The 17282-nt window shown below is 41.6% G+C and overlaps 3 protein-coding genes across 3 annotated transcripts; 2 read left to right on the top strand and 1 right to left on the bottom strand.

Moving 5' to 3' along the window:
* The first annotated feature begins 73 nt into the window (after positions 1-73).
* LOC111979401 (ras-related protein Rab-3A) lies at positions 74-5552 on the top strand. Its single transcript, XM_024009911.2, has 5 exons — positions 74-159; positions 1943-2167; positions 3792-3910; positions 4172-4296; positions 4864-5552. The coding sequence occupies exons 2-5, from the start codon at positions 1943-1945 to the stop codon at positions 5052-5054; spliced, it is 660 nt and encodes a 219-aa protein (XP_023865679.1). The 5' UTR covers positions 74-159; the 3' UTR covers positions 5055-5552.
* Positions 5553-7558: 2006 nt separating this feature from the next.
* On the bottom strand, positions 7559-9612 carry LOC111979396 (transcription factor JunD-like). The gene has a single exon (XM_024009907.2). The coding sequence runs from the start codon at positions 9089-9091 to the stop codon at positions 8186-8188; it is 906 nt and encodes a 301-aa protein (XP_023865675.1). The 5' UTR covers positions 9092-9612; the 3' UTR covers positions 7559-8185.
* A 4847-nt stretch (positions 9613-14459) lies between these two features.
* Positions 14460-17080, top strand: LOC111979403 (pyroglutamyl-peptidase 1). Its single transcript, XM_024009913.2, has 5 exons — positions 14460-14646; positions 15373-15425; positions 15880-15996; positions 16220-16452; positions 16770-17080. Exons 1-5 carry the CDS (start codon positions 14616-14618, stop codon positions 16981-16983), a joined length of 648 nt encoding a protein of 215 aa, XP_023865681.1. The 5' UTR covers positions 14460-14615; the 3' UTR covers positions 16984-17080.
* Positions 17081-17282: the final 202 nt, after the last annotated feature.

Raw genomic sequence — 17282 nt, 5'->3', positions numbered from 1 at the left:
CGCTCAGTCTCGATTGATTTAAAAGACTGTCAGTCATCCTCTAGCTCTACTCTGAGCCCGCCCCTTCGGTGACAGGCAATCAAGTGACGCCCAAGGTTCTGCAGGTGCAATACTGGGTACTGCTGCAATAGCGCTGCAGATAAAAACAGGCTTTTCACGGTAAGCCGCAAGCGGTATTATTTTGCGAGTYATGTAAAGAAATGATAGCACTAGAAAGGGTTAGATTATGTTTCCAGATGTAAATCAAGGAGTGGAGAGGACCAATTTATTTGCGAAATAAGGAAGAGTAACCTTCATTTGACATATAGCGAGGCTGGAATGCTTCGCTAGCCTAGTATGCTAGCTAAGCCTAATTGCAGGGAGCCGTGTATTTTTATTGGGTGAACTGATGTTTATGCTGTCAATGCGGCTGTTTAAAATAATGTAGTGTAGGTTTTCTGCCATTACAACAGAAATCATATTGAATGACCAAGAGCAGCTGTTATATGGGAAATAAACATGTTTCGAAATGTTTTTCCTCCCATTGAATGGTGCGCGAGCCATTTGAGCCCACTAACAAGCTTGAGGAAAGCAGTAGCAACTGGCTGGCTAGCTAGATAGGCGTCAAACTAGCTAGATGGCTAGTTGAACAGTGGTGACCCAATGGAATGGTCTTAGCCTAATTGATCTCCCTGTGACCAAGACCGCTTACCCATGTAAATACAATTATCTACGTACATTGTATAGCAAATGTCAAGTCAAACCGCCTGATGTAACTGCATGTCCCTGTCCATTCAATTATACTACATGCGCTAAAATCTATTTTCAAAACACCCAGCCATAGATGGGTTAGCCGATGCTTAGCCTAAGCCCTGCGGTTTCCGCCTTTATCTTGGTCAGGGTGCGCATAGGCGATTTTACGGTCTGAAATGTCCAGGCAATGTAAGCAATGCATGATATATAGATTATTACAGTATCGTTTATTTCTGTTTAAACCTTATACGCGCACTAGAATGTGCAGGAGCTGACTATACAGCGCCACAGGACACATTGGATGTTTCCGAGACTCCCACCTCTCAAGATAGTGTTATGGAAATGGTATGGAGGTCAATCAGTTTTGATCCTGTACTTTAGTGGATACATTTATTTGAAAGCAGGCGAGACTTGTCCTCACCACTGTTAGGATCAATCAAAGATGCCTGTAGTATCAAATGACTGAAAGATCTGGGAGGAGTCCAAATGTTCAGTGTCAAAATCACGTTATTTTTATGGTATTACTCAATGAAATCTAGTTGCAAGGATACACAATGACATTCAAGTCATCAAAATCACACTGGATATGGGTCCTTAATACTGTAATAGGCCATACAATCAAAGCATACGCCTATTTCAAAATTCAACTGTATTTTGGTTTTAATTCAATATGTTGTACCATATCATTCCACAAAAATATTTAGCTTTAGGCATTTTTTTTTTAAACATCCTTCTCTTTAGTTGATGAAATACATTTGAAGGGTGTGACTGAAATCTCAAGTCAATCATTTACTAAAAGGCTTTGCGGCTCATTGAAAATAGTCAGCATCAATCAGTATGATTTGACGCGCTGCCGTTTTTATTGATAGTTGTCTGTCCCTTTCCCAGAGAGGTGTTAGATTATAATTCTCATTCTATTGACCACTGCCGTTGGAAGCGTTTAGAAAAATTTCTCCATAGTTATTGGTTTGATGTCAAAACATGCTGTCTTATTTCGATGTAGCTATTTTTCATAGCGAAAGTAGATGTTGGATATGGGTGAGTGAAAATCATTTGGTAGGTCTACTTACATGCCCAATTCCTCAGACAGTTACCAAAGAGGTGCTCATGGATTTCTCTGAAAAACAATCCTCTGATTGACAAAAAATATATATTTTAAATGGGCAACAAAAGCATTAATTCAATTTGTCGTCATTCTATCCTTCCAAAGATGGCTTCCGCAACAGCCACTTATGGACAGAAGGAGTCCTCAGACCAGAACTTTGACTACATGTTCAAGATCCTGATCATTGGCAACAGCAGTGTGGGTAAGACCTCCTTCCTGTTTCGCTACGCAGATGACTCATTCACGCCGGCCTTCGTCAGCACGGTGGGCATCGACTTCAAGGTGAAGACCATCTACAGAAACGACAAGCGGATCAAGCTGCAGATCTGGGTAAGACACTGACCTTAACTAATTATATTATTCCTCTGTTGAACACATTAGCTCATGTATGTTATTAGGGGTGTTCTTGCTTTAAAGGGATTGCTCCACCAAATTACACATTTACCTCATCTAATGGATATATAGTCGGCTAGTTTGGATGAAGAACAGACATTGACAGATTCAACCATTGCGGTATCTAATCCCCAACCCTGGTCCTGGAGAGCTACTGTACAAGGTGTGCAGGCTTTTGTTTCAACCAAGCACTTAACACACCTAATCCAACAAATAAACTGCTCGACAAGAGCATGATTGGGTGTATTAGAGTTGGACTGGAACAAAAACATATGTAACGTGTAGTGTTCCAGGACCAGGGTTGGTGAATACTATTTTACCTTGTGAAATATGAATGAGCACAAAGGTCTTGGCAAGTAGGCTAGTTCTCCAAGTTTGTTGGCTATAAAATAATGAGGGGGACAACTGTATGGGAAATATCCCATGACAGTAGGCTAGACTTGAAAGTTACGCTTTTATTTTAGCGGGTGTGTTTGTTTAGGATTTTGGCCAGTCAGACCCCTATACTTTCCTGCATGACAGCGGAGGGGGCGGAGAGGAGYAGTATTGGTACACTAGCAGGAGGTTTGTGTCTCCAGTCTCTCTCTCTCTGTCTGTGGCTCCTGTAAGAAATATGTTTAGTTCTGAAGAAGATTGGTTGTGACACTACGTGCGTCATGGTGGGTCATCTGTATCCACCCCTTTTAGCAGAGTAGACCTCGCTATGGAACAGTGCACACAGCTCAAATCTAGGGTGCTACCTTCATACACAAGAAGGATTTTGTTATTATAAGGATTATGATTACTGTATCTTGAAAAATGTAATTTGAGGATTTGATGACACATGCTCACCTAGATCTACATGTTTTTCTTGAAATTTGAACGGTTTTCTCAGTTGCTAGATCCGAGGCGCATTTTATTAATGTGAGCAAATCCCCTCTCCCAAGATATTATCTTGATTTATATCCTGCTTGACATGTATGGAATAAATCAAGTTTATATGCTGTCAGTGTGGGTTTATTCTATTYGTATGATCCTGTGAACATGATCATGTCTCGACGTTATAAGATCTCCGAAGCCAAAAAACAAACATGTATGCTGATAAATGTCTAGTTTTCCTAAATCGACCTTGATTAATTTTCTAAAGTGTCTATCATTGCTGTCTCTCCTATGTGCAGCATCATTACGGCCTGGGGGCGCCCATAAAACCTGCTTAAACACATCAGAAAATGGCTTTGAGTGCTATTGCATCTCTCTGTGTTATGTTACTGGAGTATCTATCGCACTGCCATCTCACTGCTTGTTTAAAACAGAATCTTACACTGATATACTGCATGTGCTGGCTCAAAATTGATACTATAACTACACTTCTGACATCATACGGAATATTAAAGTTAGTATCTCTATTTTTTTTAAATCCACAACTACATTGTTCTATGCGGCTACAATGTTTAAAGATGGGAGGTTAAACTTAGTGCATTATTTTATGTGGTAGTACATTGTAGGGCTATTTTTGTGCCTGAGTATACGTGTGTGTATGATATAATGACTGATTGTGTGATATAACGTGTGCTTCTCTCAGGACACTGCCGGCCAGGAGCGGTACAGGACCATCACCACAGCCTACTACAGAGGAGCCATGGGCTTCCTGCTCATGTATGACATAACCAACGAGGACTCTTTCAATGCTGTGCAGGACTGGTACGGGACCACTGGGAAATAGTGTGTGTGTGTGTGTGTGTGTGTGTGTACAACGACTGTATGTTTGTCCGTGTATTGTGTTTATGTTCTACAAAAGTTAAATCAATAATTTGATGACTGGGTGAAAAATGACAGCACCAATCAAGCGTCAGTTGCTTTGGCTGCTTGAATGAGGGTCCATGCACGCAACTAAACATGTTCAGTATCTGGGAAGTTATGATAGGATCCTTAATATAACTCAGTTTTTAATGCGTGTGTCAGGTCCACCCAGATTAAGACGTACTCATGGGACAATGCCCAGGTCCTGCTGGTGGGAAACAAGTGTGACATGGAGGATGAGAGGGTGGTGGCAGCAGACCGGGGAAGGCAGCTCTCTGACCAACTGGGTGAGTTGGAACACTGGACTTAATTACCCAGTAATATAACAACAACAAGTTATCAGTTTCCTTTCACTACATAATTAGTTTTATGTTCCTAACCTGCAGTAGTCTCTAAAAGCCGACCGTATGCAATGGGGACTAGGCTCTTGTTTGACAACTCGACCAACAAATCACGAGGCAGACATGCCAGAATGTGGCGATTCAAAACCAAAGTTTGCATGCAAAACCATTGCAGTTGTTTAGTGACGGTAGTTCACTCTAAAAATAACCTCTGATCTCAATCTTGCTAGCTATTATTTAGTATTTTATTTAAGCGAATAAAGTAGCGATGTAGTTCATCTATGTCATAAAGAGTCTAACATTGAAACCAGATCCTAGTCGCTGTTGCCTAGTGTCGGGTTTAAGGCTAAATCTGCTGTTACTGTGTACAGTAGAGTAATTACATTCCAGTAGTTCTGGGGCAACAATATGAACAAATTAATGTCAAGTGTTGATGATTACAACAAGTACACATCACTCGTTAGATTTGAACCTCTTAATTAATCAGACATCTGTCTTTCCTCTCCTCTGCAGGCTTTGAGTACTTTGAGTGCAGTGCCAAGGACAACATCAACGTGAAGCAAACGTTTGAGCGGCTGGTGGACATCATCTGTGAGAAGATGTCGGAGAGCCTGGACAACGCCGACCCCGCCGTCACAGGGGCSAAACAGGGGCCCCAGCTCACCGAGCAGCCCGAACGCCCCCACCAGGACTGTGCTTGCTAAACACACCATACACACACACACCTGACCTCACACACCCCCTTCCTACAACCTCCTCAGCTGGTGGAAGAGGTCTGTGATGGGTTTGTGTTTGGATGGAAAAGCCGAAAAACTCCATTCTGTATTTCAGTCCCCCGTCTATCTATAGGTGTTCTGTAAGTCCAAAGTTCACATTCCTCTGACTCCCCTTACTGCGGCCTCGAACCTGAAAGGATTTCATGGCTTTTTTCGAAGGGCCATATTGCTGATTATCTGTTTACTGTTGATAGCTTTGCTGTTTTTTTTATGTCCCCGATTTGGCTGGTGACAGAACATATTAAGCCACCAAATCCATTGGCATGAGTGAGGTATGGTCCAAATTTGTGATAACAAAAATTGGATGAGATTGTGTTTTCAAACATTTCTGACCAAAATCCCATGCATATTACTTATCAGTCATGGTCATTTTCTAATATTTTTTGTGCGGAATTTAAGAAAAAGAAAACGTGATGTGTTAAGTACTTGTCCCTGTTTTTATTATTATTATATTTTTACTTTTGTTCATTTCCCCCCCCCCCCTCGCAAACCTTGATAGACAGAATATTGATTGATGGAGAAAGATGTATAAGAGAAGAGTATGTATAAATGTTCAGAGTATAATGAATATGCATTTTAAAATGTGAAAATATATAAACAAATAGTAAACAATTACAATATTTATGTATACATATGTGCATTGTGAGGTGCATGTTTTATTTTTTCATGGAACTTCTGTAAGCTGTTGTGGGCCATGCCCCTCTGAATCAAACTGGTTTGTTTTGCTTTAAGAACATAGCATGTGTGGAGAACAGTTGAAAATGAAGCTTCTAATTTCTTTTCAGTGTATAACACTGCTTCTCTACAGCACAATTACCTCTTATTCATGTGTACAACACACACAGAACGACACTGGGTACTGCACCCTTATACTACATCACATTCCAATCACTTCCCGATGTCTGGCAGTCAGTGTGGTTTGTTTTTTTATTTTGTCAGGACATTTATTTATTTTATTTTTTAAGCATGTTCAACGTCATGTTTGTTATTTTGTTTCAGTGTAGAGAGAATTGCTTGTTGGCATATACATGAGGAAAACATAACTAGCTAGAGCCAAACGAAATGCACTCAGGCACATCAAGACATTTTGTCACTTGTCACGGCCATCTATATTTACACCGTATATTATTTATTTATTTATCAATGAATTAGGTTTTTCGCGGGCTGCACTATCACAGTTTAAAAAAGACGGTTATATCAGTATTGAAAAAAGATTGGTTCAAAACCAGGATGTCCTTTGAAATGAAAGTGTTGACATACTCCTGCCGGAGACACTTCCATTTTACTGTGTTCTCCTGATCATGTACGAGCTATTTCAATGGGAAATACTTATGTCCATGTTTTTAAACCAACCATGAAGCTGTTAGTGTGGGTGTAATAATGTATTCCTCTCAGAGCAATACTGTGTCAACTTCCAGTCTCCTGGTTCTCCTGGATGGAAAATATTAACAGCCAACAAACCTGCTAAAGGCCATGTCTTTAACAAATACTGTTTGCTTGAAGGATTTAGGCAGGGATCGTGCTATCTGGGATCCTTGGGACGTCCCTGCACTAAACTTTAGCTTAACCCGCACCCTAACCTTTTAACCATAACACTTACGTAACCATTTTAAATGTCAACTTCAATGGGGGGTAGGGATGTCCCAAGGATCCCACATAGCAAAGACCCTTTAGACAGCTTTGCTTAGTCTTTCCAAAAATGACACCCGCTAGAACAAGACTTAGAGATGAATAAAAGGCCTGTCATATTGTAGTAATGATAGAGAAGCATTTGGCATGTATGCCTACACTGTGGCAATTTTCAAAAAAGGGAAAAAGTGTTTGAAGTAGGATCAGTACTTATCACGTCCTATTATTTATACTGCATTGGTTAACTTTAGTTTTATTGATTGTGTTTTGCTACAGCTGTAAACTTGCCTCTGACTTAGGTATCTGTTCAATTCAGCTAGCTTTCTCTTAGCTCTCCTCCGTCCTATCTTCCCCCTGTAAATAATGTTTCTTTCTTGGGTTTTAGTCATGTGAATTGTGCTGTAACACTAACTCCAGGTTTGCTAAAACAAGGAATTAATAAACAAAACATAAAAGCATTGTGTGAAAAATTTGTTGGGTGTACTAAGTAGCCTCTTGGTCCAAACTGACAATGGTATTACCCTCATCAAGCCAAAAGGTGGCATAATAGTGTAGGACTCCCACTGCTACCTACCTCAAATACATTGAGAGATGCAGTTCAGTTCAAGCATTATCTTACCCCTTTTTATTTCAATGTAACAAAKCCTGTAATACAACAGGATAGAGAAAAAACAATAATATGCACCTACTCTACACTAATCCATCGCTGGTAGAGGCTATAATAAATAGCTGACACAATGTGTAATAGGCCAGGAACTGAAATAGAGTACAGTCGGTCCACAAAAATATTTGACAACAGAATAAACAATTCATAGAATTTAATAAAACAGCTTTGAGAGGTAAAATCCCGTTCAAAATGGCTACATAGGGCCAACAACGAAGGCTACATTCATGGATAGTGACAGATACACAGAGTTGCACAACATTAAATTACTGTAGCCAACACGAGCTTACAAGACATGCACAATTCATATTTGCAGAAAATATAAAGACAGTATGCAAAATAAGACATGTTTTAGTAAATAAAATATACATTTGTCATTGGTAAATAAGTGCTTGTAAACAAGTAAGGCATTATATATTACACAGTGGATGACATGCACTCAATGACATCCTGGTGTTTAGGTGCACTCATTGAGATTGTCCAGCTTTCATGCAGATAATGCTATCCTTGTTGGCTATGTATTATTGTCCATTGGAGAGCTGATAGTGCATTTTCCTCTGAAGAGGGCAKCGAAATTAGTCTGTTAACAAAATTATAGCCACATCTTTTAAAAGAGACCCATAGTGTTCCAGTTCTAATGGATTTTCAGCAATGARTTTGTATTCTATTAGAACAGGCAAATAGCCTACTGAGTTTCAGTTAGTCCATATCCCCAGAGGATAACGAACCCCATGGTGGTGGGTGCCTCATAGGCCTACACTATCCTCTAGTAAGCTTGATCTTGGTTTGGGAGAAGTTGACATCCATTACTGACATGGTTCATAACCTTTTGTTTCAACTGGGCCACTTGCTCTCTAAGCACACTGGCTGTGGAGGCCAGTTCAGTGTTCTGTGTCTTAAGGTTTTTGACCTTGTCTTCAAGACGGGATATTCTCTCCAGCTTTCTTTTGCGGCACTTGGACGCCGCTATTCTGTTGCGCAGCTTTTTCCTCTCTGCTTTGATGCGCTCCTGGTTGTCCATGTCAATMGGAGACAAAGGCGGGCTGTCTCCAAAGCACTGCATGTCGGGAACCGTCTGCGGCTCGTCCTTCAACGCCTGGAGTCGTGACAGCGCCGCCGCAGCCGCCTGTTGATGCGTGCTCATCAGATGAGAAGGTGGTGGTGGGAATGGAATTGTATCCGTGGAATAATTCACTGTGCTGCCCAGTGGGCTATTTCCATAGCCGTTCAACGTCGTGTACACTGGCATATCTGACGGCAAGCCGATTGGGGCTGCGTTGGAGCCGATAAGGTCCAGTCTGTCTGGCGGTACGCACGTCCCCTCGCTCAGCTGGTTCTGCTTGTGAAGATCCTCAAGCGCCTTCACGAAGCCTTCGGCAAATTCCTGTTCGTCACTGGCTGACTTTGGGTARAGGAACTGAGAGGTTGGGATCGTGGTAACCATTCCATTCGATTGGATAATCAATCGTTCAAGGTCCGGAGTCGCCAATTTCAAGAGTCCCAAGTCCGGGGAGTTCAGAATTCCCTCTGCGTCCCGGAGATTCGGTTTTAGAATCGAGCTTTGGTCATCCAGGTTTAGACTAATTTCTTTCTTCATCATGCTGTTGTAGGAATAGAGGCTTGAAATCCCTCGAGTATTCAACACATTACAAGGGTAGAGGGTTGTTTCCATTCTAACCCCTCACACGAGGGTATGTTGAGGTTTACGCATAAACTAAGGCGATTCAACCGTTAAACTCCGGCAATAAAACACACAGTTCAGGTTACAGTTTCCTGTATTTTTCCTATCTTCAAACTCTGGTTCCCCTTTACCTGTACCCCTGAGGCTAAAACAATAGTCGTGGCTTTTCCTGTTCTTCTCGCCCGTATGAACTATTTTCACAGATGGCACAACTGGTATGCGTACACCCAACCCTCTGCTTGTTTTTTACCCCTAAAAATTCCATTATGTCACTTTAGCGCGCTAAGATTGGCCCAAAATGACGTTTGTTTCCGGTCTGATTTAAATAAGGGGCCGAACCAGTCCATATTGCCATGGAGACTTTAGGTAAACTGCAAACAGTGCGGTGCATTGTGGTTTGATGTCATAAAATAGAACGCCCAGGGTCGCCAAAAGAAACTGGGCGGGGAAGGAACTAGGGAGGGGCACAGACGGTTTCTTCAGCTATCTTGACTAGTCCAGTCTTTAGAGGAACTTAGACAATGTTCCCACGCCAACTTGACAGYTGTATGTGAATGAACACACTATAAACTTTAATTTACCAGCCCCAAACCTGTGTGTGTCATTGTGTCAGTCTATTCTTCATTGCAAGTGATCTATTTTGGTTCCAATTCCAAACATTCTCACAGCTCTGTTCAGTTTAGGATATATGATGACAAAGAAGTAGACTAAGATACATTTGGGATACATTGTAGCAAGTCAAGGCACATAAAAACATGGGCTCAGGAATCATAGGTATGCAGTCAGTCACTGAATGGAAACATTTGACCTCATAAATTGCTGACATTAGTCGTTTAATACTGTGTCTTCCGATCCAAACACATTTCTAATAGAGATTGCACAGCTTGGTGCAAATAAACTAAGAGGTGGTTTATTGGGGAAGTAATTACCGGTATGTTTTAACATAAATGAGGAAGGAGATACTGCAGAGGGATAAGGAAACCATGTTGTTTTTTTAGAAGCCAATGTTTGACAAAGAACTCAACTCAAAATTCTTAGAATGGTTAGTAGCCTATACACTGAGTACAAAACACCCATTCTTTCCATGACCWGGTGAATTGAGGAAAGCTATGATCCCTTACTGGTGTCACTTGTTAAATCCACTTCAGTCAGTGTAGATGAAGGAGAGGAGACAGGATAAAGAAGTATTTTTAGGCCTTGAGACAATTGAGATATGGATTGTGTATGTGTGCCATTCACAGGGTGATTTAAGTGCATTTGCATGGGGTATAGAGGTTGGTGCCAGGTCCACCGGTTTGAGTGTGTCAAGAACTGCAACGCTGCTTGGTTTTCCAGTGTGTATCAAGAACGGTCCACCATCGAAAGAACATCCAGCCAGCTTGACACAGCTGTGAGTAGCATTGGAGTCAACATAGGCCAGCATCCCTGTGGAAAGCTTTTGACACCTTGTAGAATTGAGGATGTTCTGAGGGCCAAAGGGAGTGCAACTCAATATGGGGCGATTAGGCCTGGCTCGCAGTCGGCGTTCCAAATCATCCCAAAGGTGTTCGATGGGGTTGAGGCCAGGGCTCTGTGCATGCCAGTCAAGTTCTCGCTTTGTGCATGGGGGCATTGTCAGGCTGAAACAGGAAAGGGCCTTCCCCAAACTGTTGCCTCAAAGTTGGAAGCACAGAATCGTCCAGAACATCATTGTATGCTGTAGCGTTAAGATTTCACATCTAGCCCGAACCATAAAAATCAACCCCAGACCATTATTCTTCCTCCACCAAACGTTATAGTTAGCACTTTGCATTTGGATAGGTAGCGTTCTCCTGGCATCCACCAAACACAGATTCGTCCATCACGCTGCCAGATGGTGAAGCGTGATTCATCATTCCAGAGATTGCGTTTCCACTGCTCCAGAGTCCAATGGCGGCGAGCTTTACACCACTCCAGCCGACTCTTGGTGATCTTAGGCTTGTGTGCAGCTATTCGATCATGGAAACCCATTTCATGAAGCTCCCGACGAACAGTTATTGTGCTGATGTTGCTTCCAGAGGCAGTTTGGAACTCGGTAGTGAGTGTTGCAACCGAGGAAAGATGATTTTTACGTGTTACGCGCTTCAGTACTCGGTGGTCCCGTTCTGTGAGCTTGTGTGGCCTACCACTTTGTGGCTGAGCCGTTGTTGCTCCTAGTCATTTCCACTTCATAATATCAGCACTTACAGTTAACCTGGGCAGCTCTAGCAGTGCAGAAATGTAATGAACTGACTTGTTGGAAAGGTSGCATCCTATGACCGTGCCACACCGAAAGTCACTGAGCTCTTCAGTAAGGCCATTTTACTGCCAGTGTTTGTCTATGGAGATTGCATGGCTGGGTGCTCGATTTTATACAACTGTCAGCAACAGGTGTGGCTGAAATCGCCGAATCCACTAATTTGAAGAGGTGTCCACATACTTTGTATATATAGGGTATCTGCCCAGAAATATCAAACATCTGCTGGTTAAGGCATGAGAGATCTACCACCTCGGAACAGAAAGACCCAAACGGTGATGGCTGTCTGCTATTGCTATGAATAGCCCAGCACAGTGGGTGATACTAGGCAGCCATAATAGCCAATAACCCCCCGTAGGAAGGGAAGATGTACTGTCTGCATCAACACCACAGAATAGCAAGGGCATCATTTGTTTCCATGGCAACGTTGACATAGGCTGTGACGCAAGAGCAGGTCAATGATTGGGGGAAGGGGATTGAGGTTGTTGAAGACTGCAGTGCAGGATGCAAGGGTGGTGGATCGCACTGTGTGTGTGTTTATAGGTGGGCGTCAATATTCAGATATACATCTTCCAGCATTTTGTATATGGTGAATTAAATAGCCTTTGATGGTTTGTTCAGGGAAAATCAGATTTTGTAGAATAGAATGAATTCAAAATACATATGGTTAGGATGTCATCAATTGAAAGATGTTCCATTAGTGAAGTCCTCTCCCTTTGATGTCTATTTTTTTGAATAGATTGCACCTTCCTTAACAGCACATTGAAAACAAAACCCAACCAAAAGCTTCCTATTTTGACAGAAACAACTGCGTTTTATTTTCCATCCATATTCAGCATGGCATTTAGAATCAGGCATTCAGAAGGCAGTGGCTAGAACGTATGAGTCATGTTCTGAAACAAGGGTGTGGACTGAATACAAACCATAAGTTGTTGTGGTGAACAGATATCAAAATGGGAGTGCCTTTCTGAAAACATAAACACCAACCCAGATGGTTTTAAGTCTGAACATAAGAATTGAAAGGCCAAATAAACAGAAATGTATTTATTAAAATGTACCATATTATGGCTTTGGAAAGCCTTTAAAAATGTATCAATATGTACTTCAAGGTCTCAATAGAGAAGAAGACACTGATTGAACGCTACTAGTGGGCACCGCTAACTAGCTAGCCATTTCACATCGGTTACACTCACCCCTCTTTGACCTCCACCTTTTCAGCAGAAATCCCAGCAGCTGGGGAAGCCAGAGAGGAAGAGGCGAAGAGAAAGGATTTACTCCGCCCAAAATCTGTCCTCATGAGATAAGCCATTTTTTGTATGGAGGTCTATGAGAGAGTGTCGAATTACATGAKGCTTATTTGATCTAATAGAAGTTTAGCAACTGTGGGCCTCCTGAGTGGCGCAGAGGTCTAAGTCACTGCGTCGTGGTGCTTGAGGTGTCACTATAGACCCGGGTTCAATCCTGGGCTGTGTCAGCACAGAATTGCCCCAGCATTGTCTGGGTTAGGTTTGGGTGTGGAGGCTTTACTTGGCTCATCACACTTTTGTGTCAGGCTGACTTTGGTTGTCAGTTGAACAGTGTTTCCTTTCGACACATTGGTGAGGCTGGCTTCCGGGTTAAGCAGGCAGGTGTTAAGGAGTGTGTTTTGGAGGTCGCATGACTCGAACCCGTAGGGGAGTTGCAGCGATGAGACAGGATCGCAATTGGGGAGAAAAAGGGAGTAAAGAAACAAAATAAGTTTAGTAATGTTTAGGCTGTTACAAATGTACTGATATAAGTGGATGCATGTGGCATTGTGGCAACTTTGAGAAAAATTACTTAGTTGTGCCTGTTGTTCACATGCGTATCTGCCCTCTCATTGGCTAGAATGGTCCCACTTGATCTCGCCTGCCTTTAATCATAGAGCCCCACAGTGGAGGGGTCATAGTACCCATAAAACCTAGCGTTCAAACAGGGAAATGGTTCCAGTCGTTTTTCCACCATTAATTTTTCCCAAAGGGGATTTTAGAAACACTTAAAATAAGGGCTACGTTTCGTGTAGGCTTACCCTGGCGTGACATTTTGATAACGATGTAAATCTCTCGGAAAAGGTTACTTTTATCAATATATTCGGCTTTATTTACTCTCAGATTCAAAAATGCTAATTAGCACCAAAGTAGCAAAACTACAAATCCCTGTCATCTCTAGCTGATACCTTCGCTAACAGTTATTGTGTCAATTTAAAACTTACACTAGACAGTTCACAGAATTGTCCATTTAAAGAAATGTAGCCAATTTATTAATTACTACATTTAGCTAACATTAGATAGTTAATCCAGAGATTCTTACCTTTGCCTCGATTGGCAGTCTCGTCCAGATCATCATGGCATTTGTAGTTCTTTATGATAGCCACATTAGCAGCTAATTAGCATTTCATTATAGGGGGGTAAATACAGACGAATATATTGATAAAAGTCACCTTGTCCTAGAAAACTGTACATGGTTATCAAAATTTCACGCCAGGGAAAGCCTACACGAAACGCAGCCCTTATTTTAAGTGCCTCTAAAATCCCCTATGGGGGAAAATGAATGGTGGACAAATTATTGGAACCATTTCCGTTTGACCGCTAGGCTTTATGGGTATTATGACTCATATTGTGGACTATTGAGGACATGTATTTCCACTGTTAGAGTGGTTACTGGGCTATCTTTTCAATATAATAGATCATCTTTGGCAGAGCCCAACTAATTTATCCTGATCAACAGCATCAATATAAGTATTTGCTTCCATCCCTCAACCWGGCCTCGAACCAGGAACCCTCGAAACACACAGATATCGGTCACCCACGAAGCATAACTACCTATCATTCCACAAAAGCCACGGCCCGTACCGAATTAAGGAAAACTACTTCAGTCTTAGTGTGAGTGACGTCGCCGATTAAACGCTACTAGCGTGCACCGCTAACTAGCTAGACATTTTACATCGGTTATATTATGTAATTTCAACAAAAGGTTAAGCCAAATTGGTCAAATAAATGAGCTCATGCGCTGAGCATGAATTCCATTGCAGTAGGTGGCGATAGGTGGCTGGATGTTGAGGTATAGAGTAGTGTTGTCAACAGCGTAGAAGGACTGGAAGAAACCGAGAACCCTCGCTCGAGCTCTTGCAAAAATAATGAATAGATAGCGGAAGAGAATCGAGGAGGAATTCTCAACTCATCAGGGTTGAAAAAGAGTAGATTAACGTTACATTCTTGCAGAATTTACTATAACTCACAAATAATGGCGACTAAAAGGACGGTAATAGTGACAGGTAAGTGATTTATGTAGCCTATACTGTCTTATAGTTTGCTGTCAGTTCTCTATAAACTTTTGATTAAAATGAGTTGCCTAAACTATTAAAGATTGGAATTACTTGTATATTGTGTCATCTTGAAAACGACATTGTTCCTCAACTACTATACAACTACTGACCGTCTACTGTACAGTATTGTGCATCTTCATCTTACATTCACAAATCCTGTCTGTCAGGTTGAAATGTATGAATTGTAATGTTAAGGCAGACCAACCTATTACAGACAGATCAAGTCAGAGGCGATAATGTAGCCATTTATGGATCGTTGTAGCCATTCAGCCATTTATGGGTACATGTTTGCCTTGTCGTGATATTATTGTGATACTATTGTGAATGATGCTGGCTAAATTCGTGCTGACAAGAAGCATATTCTTACCCTACTCTTCTCCCCCGATATAACTTAAATGGAAATTGTAGTATAGTGTCATCTCATCTATAAAACCCATGCACTCATTGGCATATATTGTGTTACAATTGATTATACATGTCAGCTGTTGTAATAGATAATACTTAACTTGAGATGACCGTTAGACTTTCGAACTAAGATTATTCTGACTTTCATTTAGATAGGGGTAGAGTGATAAGCAGCTACAAAAAAAATAAAAATGTAATGTGGCATTGGTGTATACTGGTGTTACTAGGCGAGGACTTAAAAGGCTATCAATATCATCTATCCTTKTTTAGGGTTTGAACCTTTTGGCGATCACACCGTGAATGCTAGCTGGGTGGCAGTGCAGGTAAGTGAGTTTGTTGCGTGTTCTGTATGGTGCATTATTAAGAGATCTATTCTTATTGGCAACACCTTACAYTGATTTCCACATGAGTAGTAACACAAAATTGTATCACATTACATGACATTTAAGAATAATTACTTCATTGCATAGTAGGGCCTAATGGATATAAGTGTTTCATGTTAATACACAAGTGGAAAAAGGAATGATCTGCTTTAGCACTTCTGTCATAACAGCAAATGCTTAATGACTTAACAATGAATAAGTAATCACTTTTCACTATTTAACAATGTATGAATGCAATGTTGTTACCATGGTAATTAGTGTTATCACAAATGTAAAAGCAACTGATTTTTACAACCTTGAGGCACAACAAATGCCTCAAAAGGAACAATAAAGCTTTATCGAATTAAATAGGGTTTGTGGTTCCTTACACACTTCCTGTTTCCTCTGTGTACAGGAACTGGAGCGGTTGGGCTTGGGTCAGAGTGTGGACCTATATGTCTGTGAGGTGCCAGTGGAGTACCAGGCAGTTCAGAGTCTACTGCCATCTCTATGGAAACAGCATCAGCCACAGGTAGCTACAGGAAATCACAGCAAATGTCAAGTGTTGTTCCTCACAATATATTTTTTTACTGCATGGTAAAAGGCATTAGTAATAGTGTTCGACAGGTGCACCCTTACTACAGACACCTAGGCTACAGTATGAAATATAATGACAAGATGTAGAGTCTCTATTGGTATAACTAATTTAACAGTGGCTACATTTAACACACATTCTCTTCTCTGTGGGTCAACAGTTGGTGGTCCATGTCGGGGTCTCTGGGATAGCCACCACAGTCACCCTGGAGAAATGTGGCCACAACCATGGCTACAAGCGGGTGGACAACTGCAGCTTCTGTCCAGACTCTCAGTGTTGCATGGACGGTGGTCCTGACTGCATCAATTCAGTCATAGACATGGACCTGGTCTGCAAGAGGGTCAACTCCTCAAGGCTTGGCGTGGCAGTGTCAGTATCAAAGGATGCAGGCCGGTGAGTGCTGTGCTCGACTCTACTCTCATTCAACCAGTCACATGCCACTATTTATGATCTCATACTTTTTTCAATGAAACTACATTAAAGGGAAAGTTCACCCAAATTACAAATGAATCCTATCTATGATCTTTAATTGTAGCATACTTTCTAGGTATTGATAAGATGTTATATAATAATGTGGGTGGTCTGTCCCTTTGTAATCTGAAGTTGCCACTTCAGAAATTCCATTTACCTAAATGGCAAATCCATTGATTCTGATAAAAGCTAATGTCTTCTGTTGTCTCTAACCCTAACTTAACCTTTGATCCGGTCAGATACCTGTGTGACTACACCTACTACACGTCGCTGTACCTGGGGAAGGGCAGGTCAGCGTTTGTGCACGTTCCTCCACTAGAGAAGCCCTACAGTGCCCAGGACCTAGGCAGAGCCTTGCAGGCCATAGTGGGGGAGATGCTGGAGCTTGTGGGTCAATCTGAGGATGATGACCATGACCACCACCACTGCAGCCACCATCAGCATGCTCACTAAAGAATTACTTCCGGTGATCTCTGTCCTCAACTCACTGCTCCTGTCCCCAATGGACAGATAAATCACTTAAAGCTGGAATCCTTATTGAAACAATAGCAAAGTGGTGACCCCGCCTCTGTTTTGGTAAAAACCTGAGGGATGGGCCTGAAGTAATGTAACCACTCTCAAATTCATAGACAGAGCTATATTCACGGACTGACCATCCATGATATCAAAATTATAGTTTTAACCATGTTTTGAGGCTATACAGTGTGTGTGTTTACATTTACTTTGCTTACAAACATTGGAGTACAAGCTTA

This window comes from Salvelinus sp. IW2-2015, linkage group LG19 (genome assembly GCF_002910315.2).
Source record: "Salvelinus sp. IW2-2015 linkage group LG19, ASM291031v2, whole genome shotgun sequence".
NCBI lineage: Eukaryota > Metazoa > Chordata > Actinopteri > Salmoniformes > Salmonidae > Salvelinus > Salvelinus sp. IW2-2015.
The sequence above is the reverse complement of the archived record's forward strand: the minus strand, read 5'-3'. Positions and strand labels throughout refer to the sequence as shown.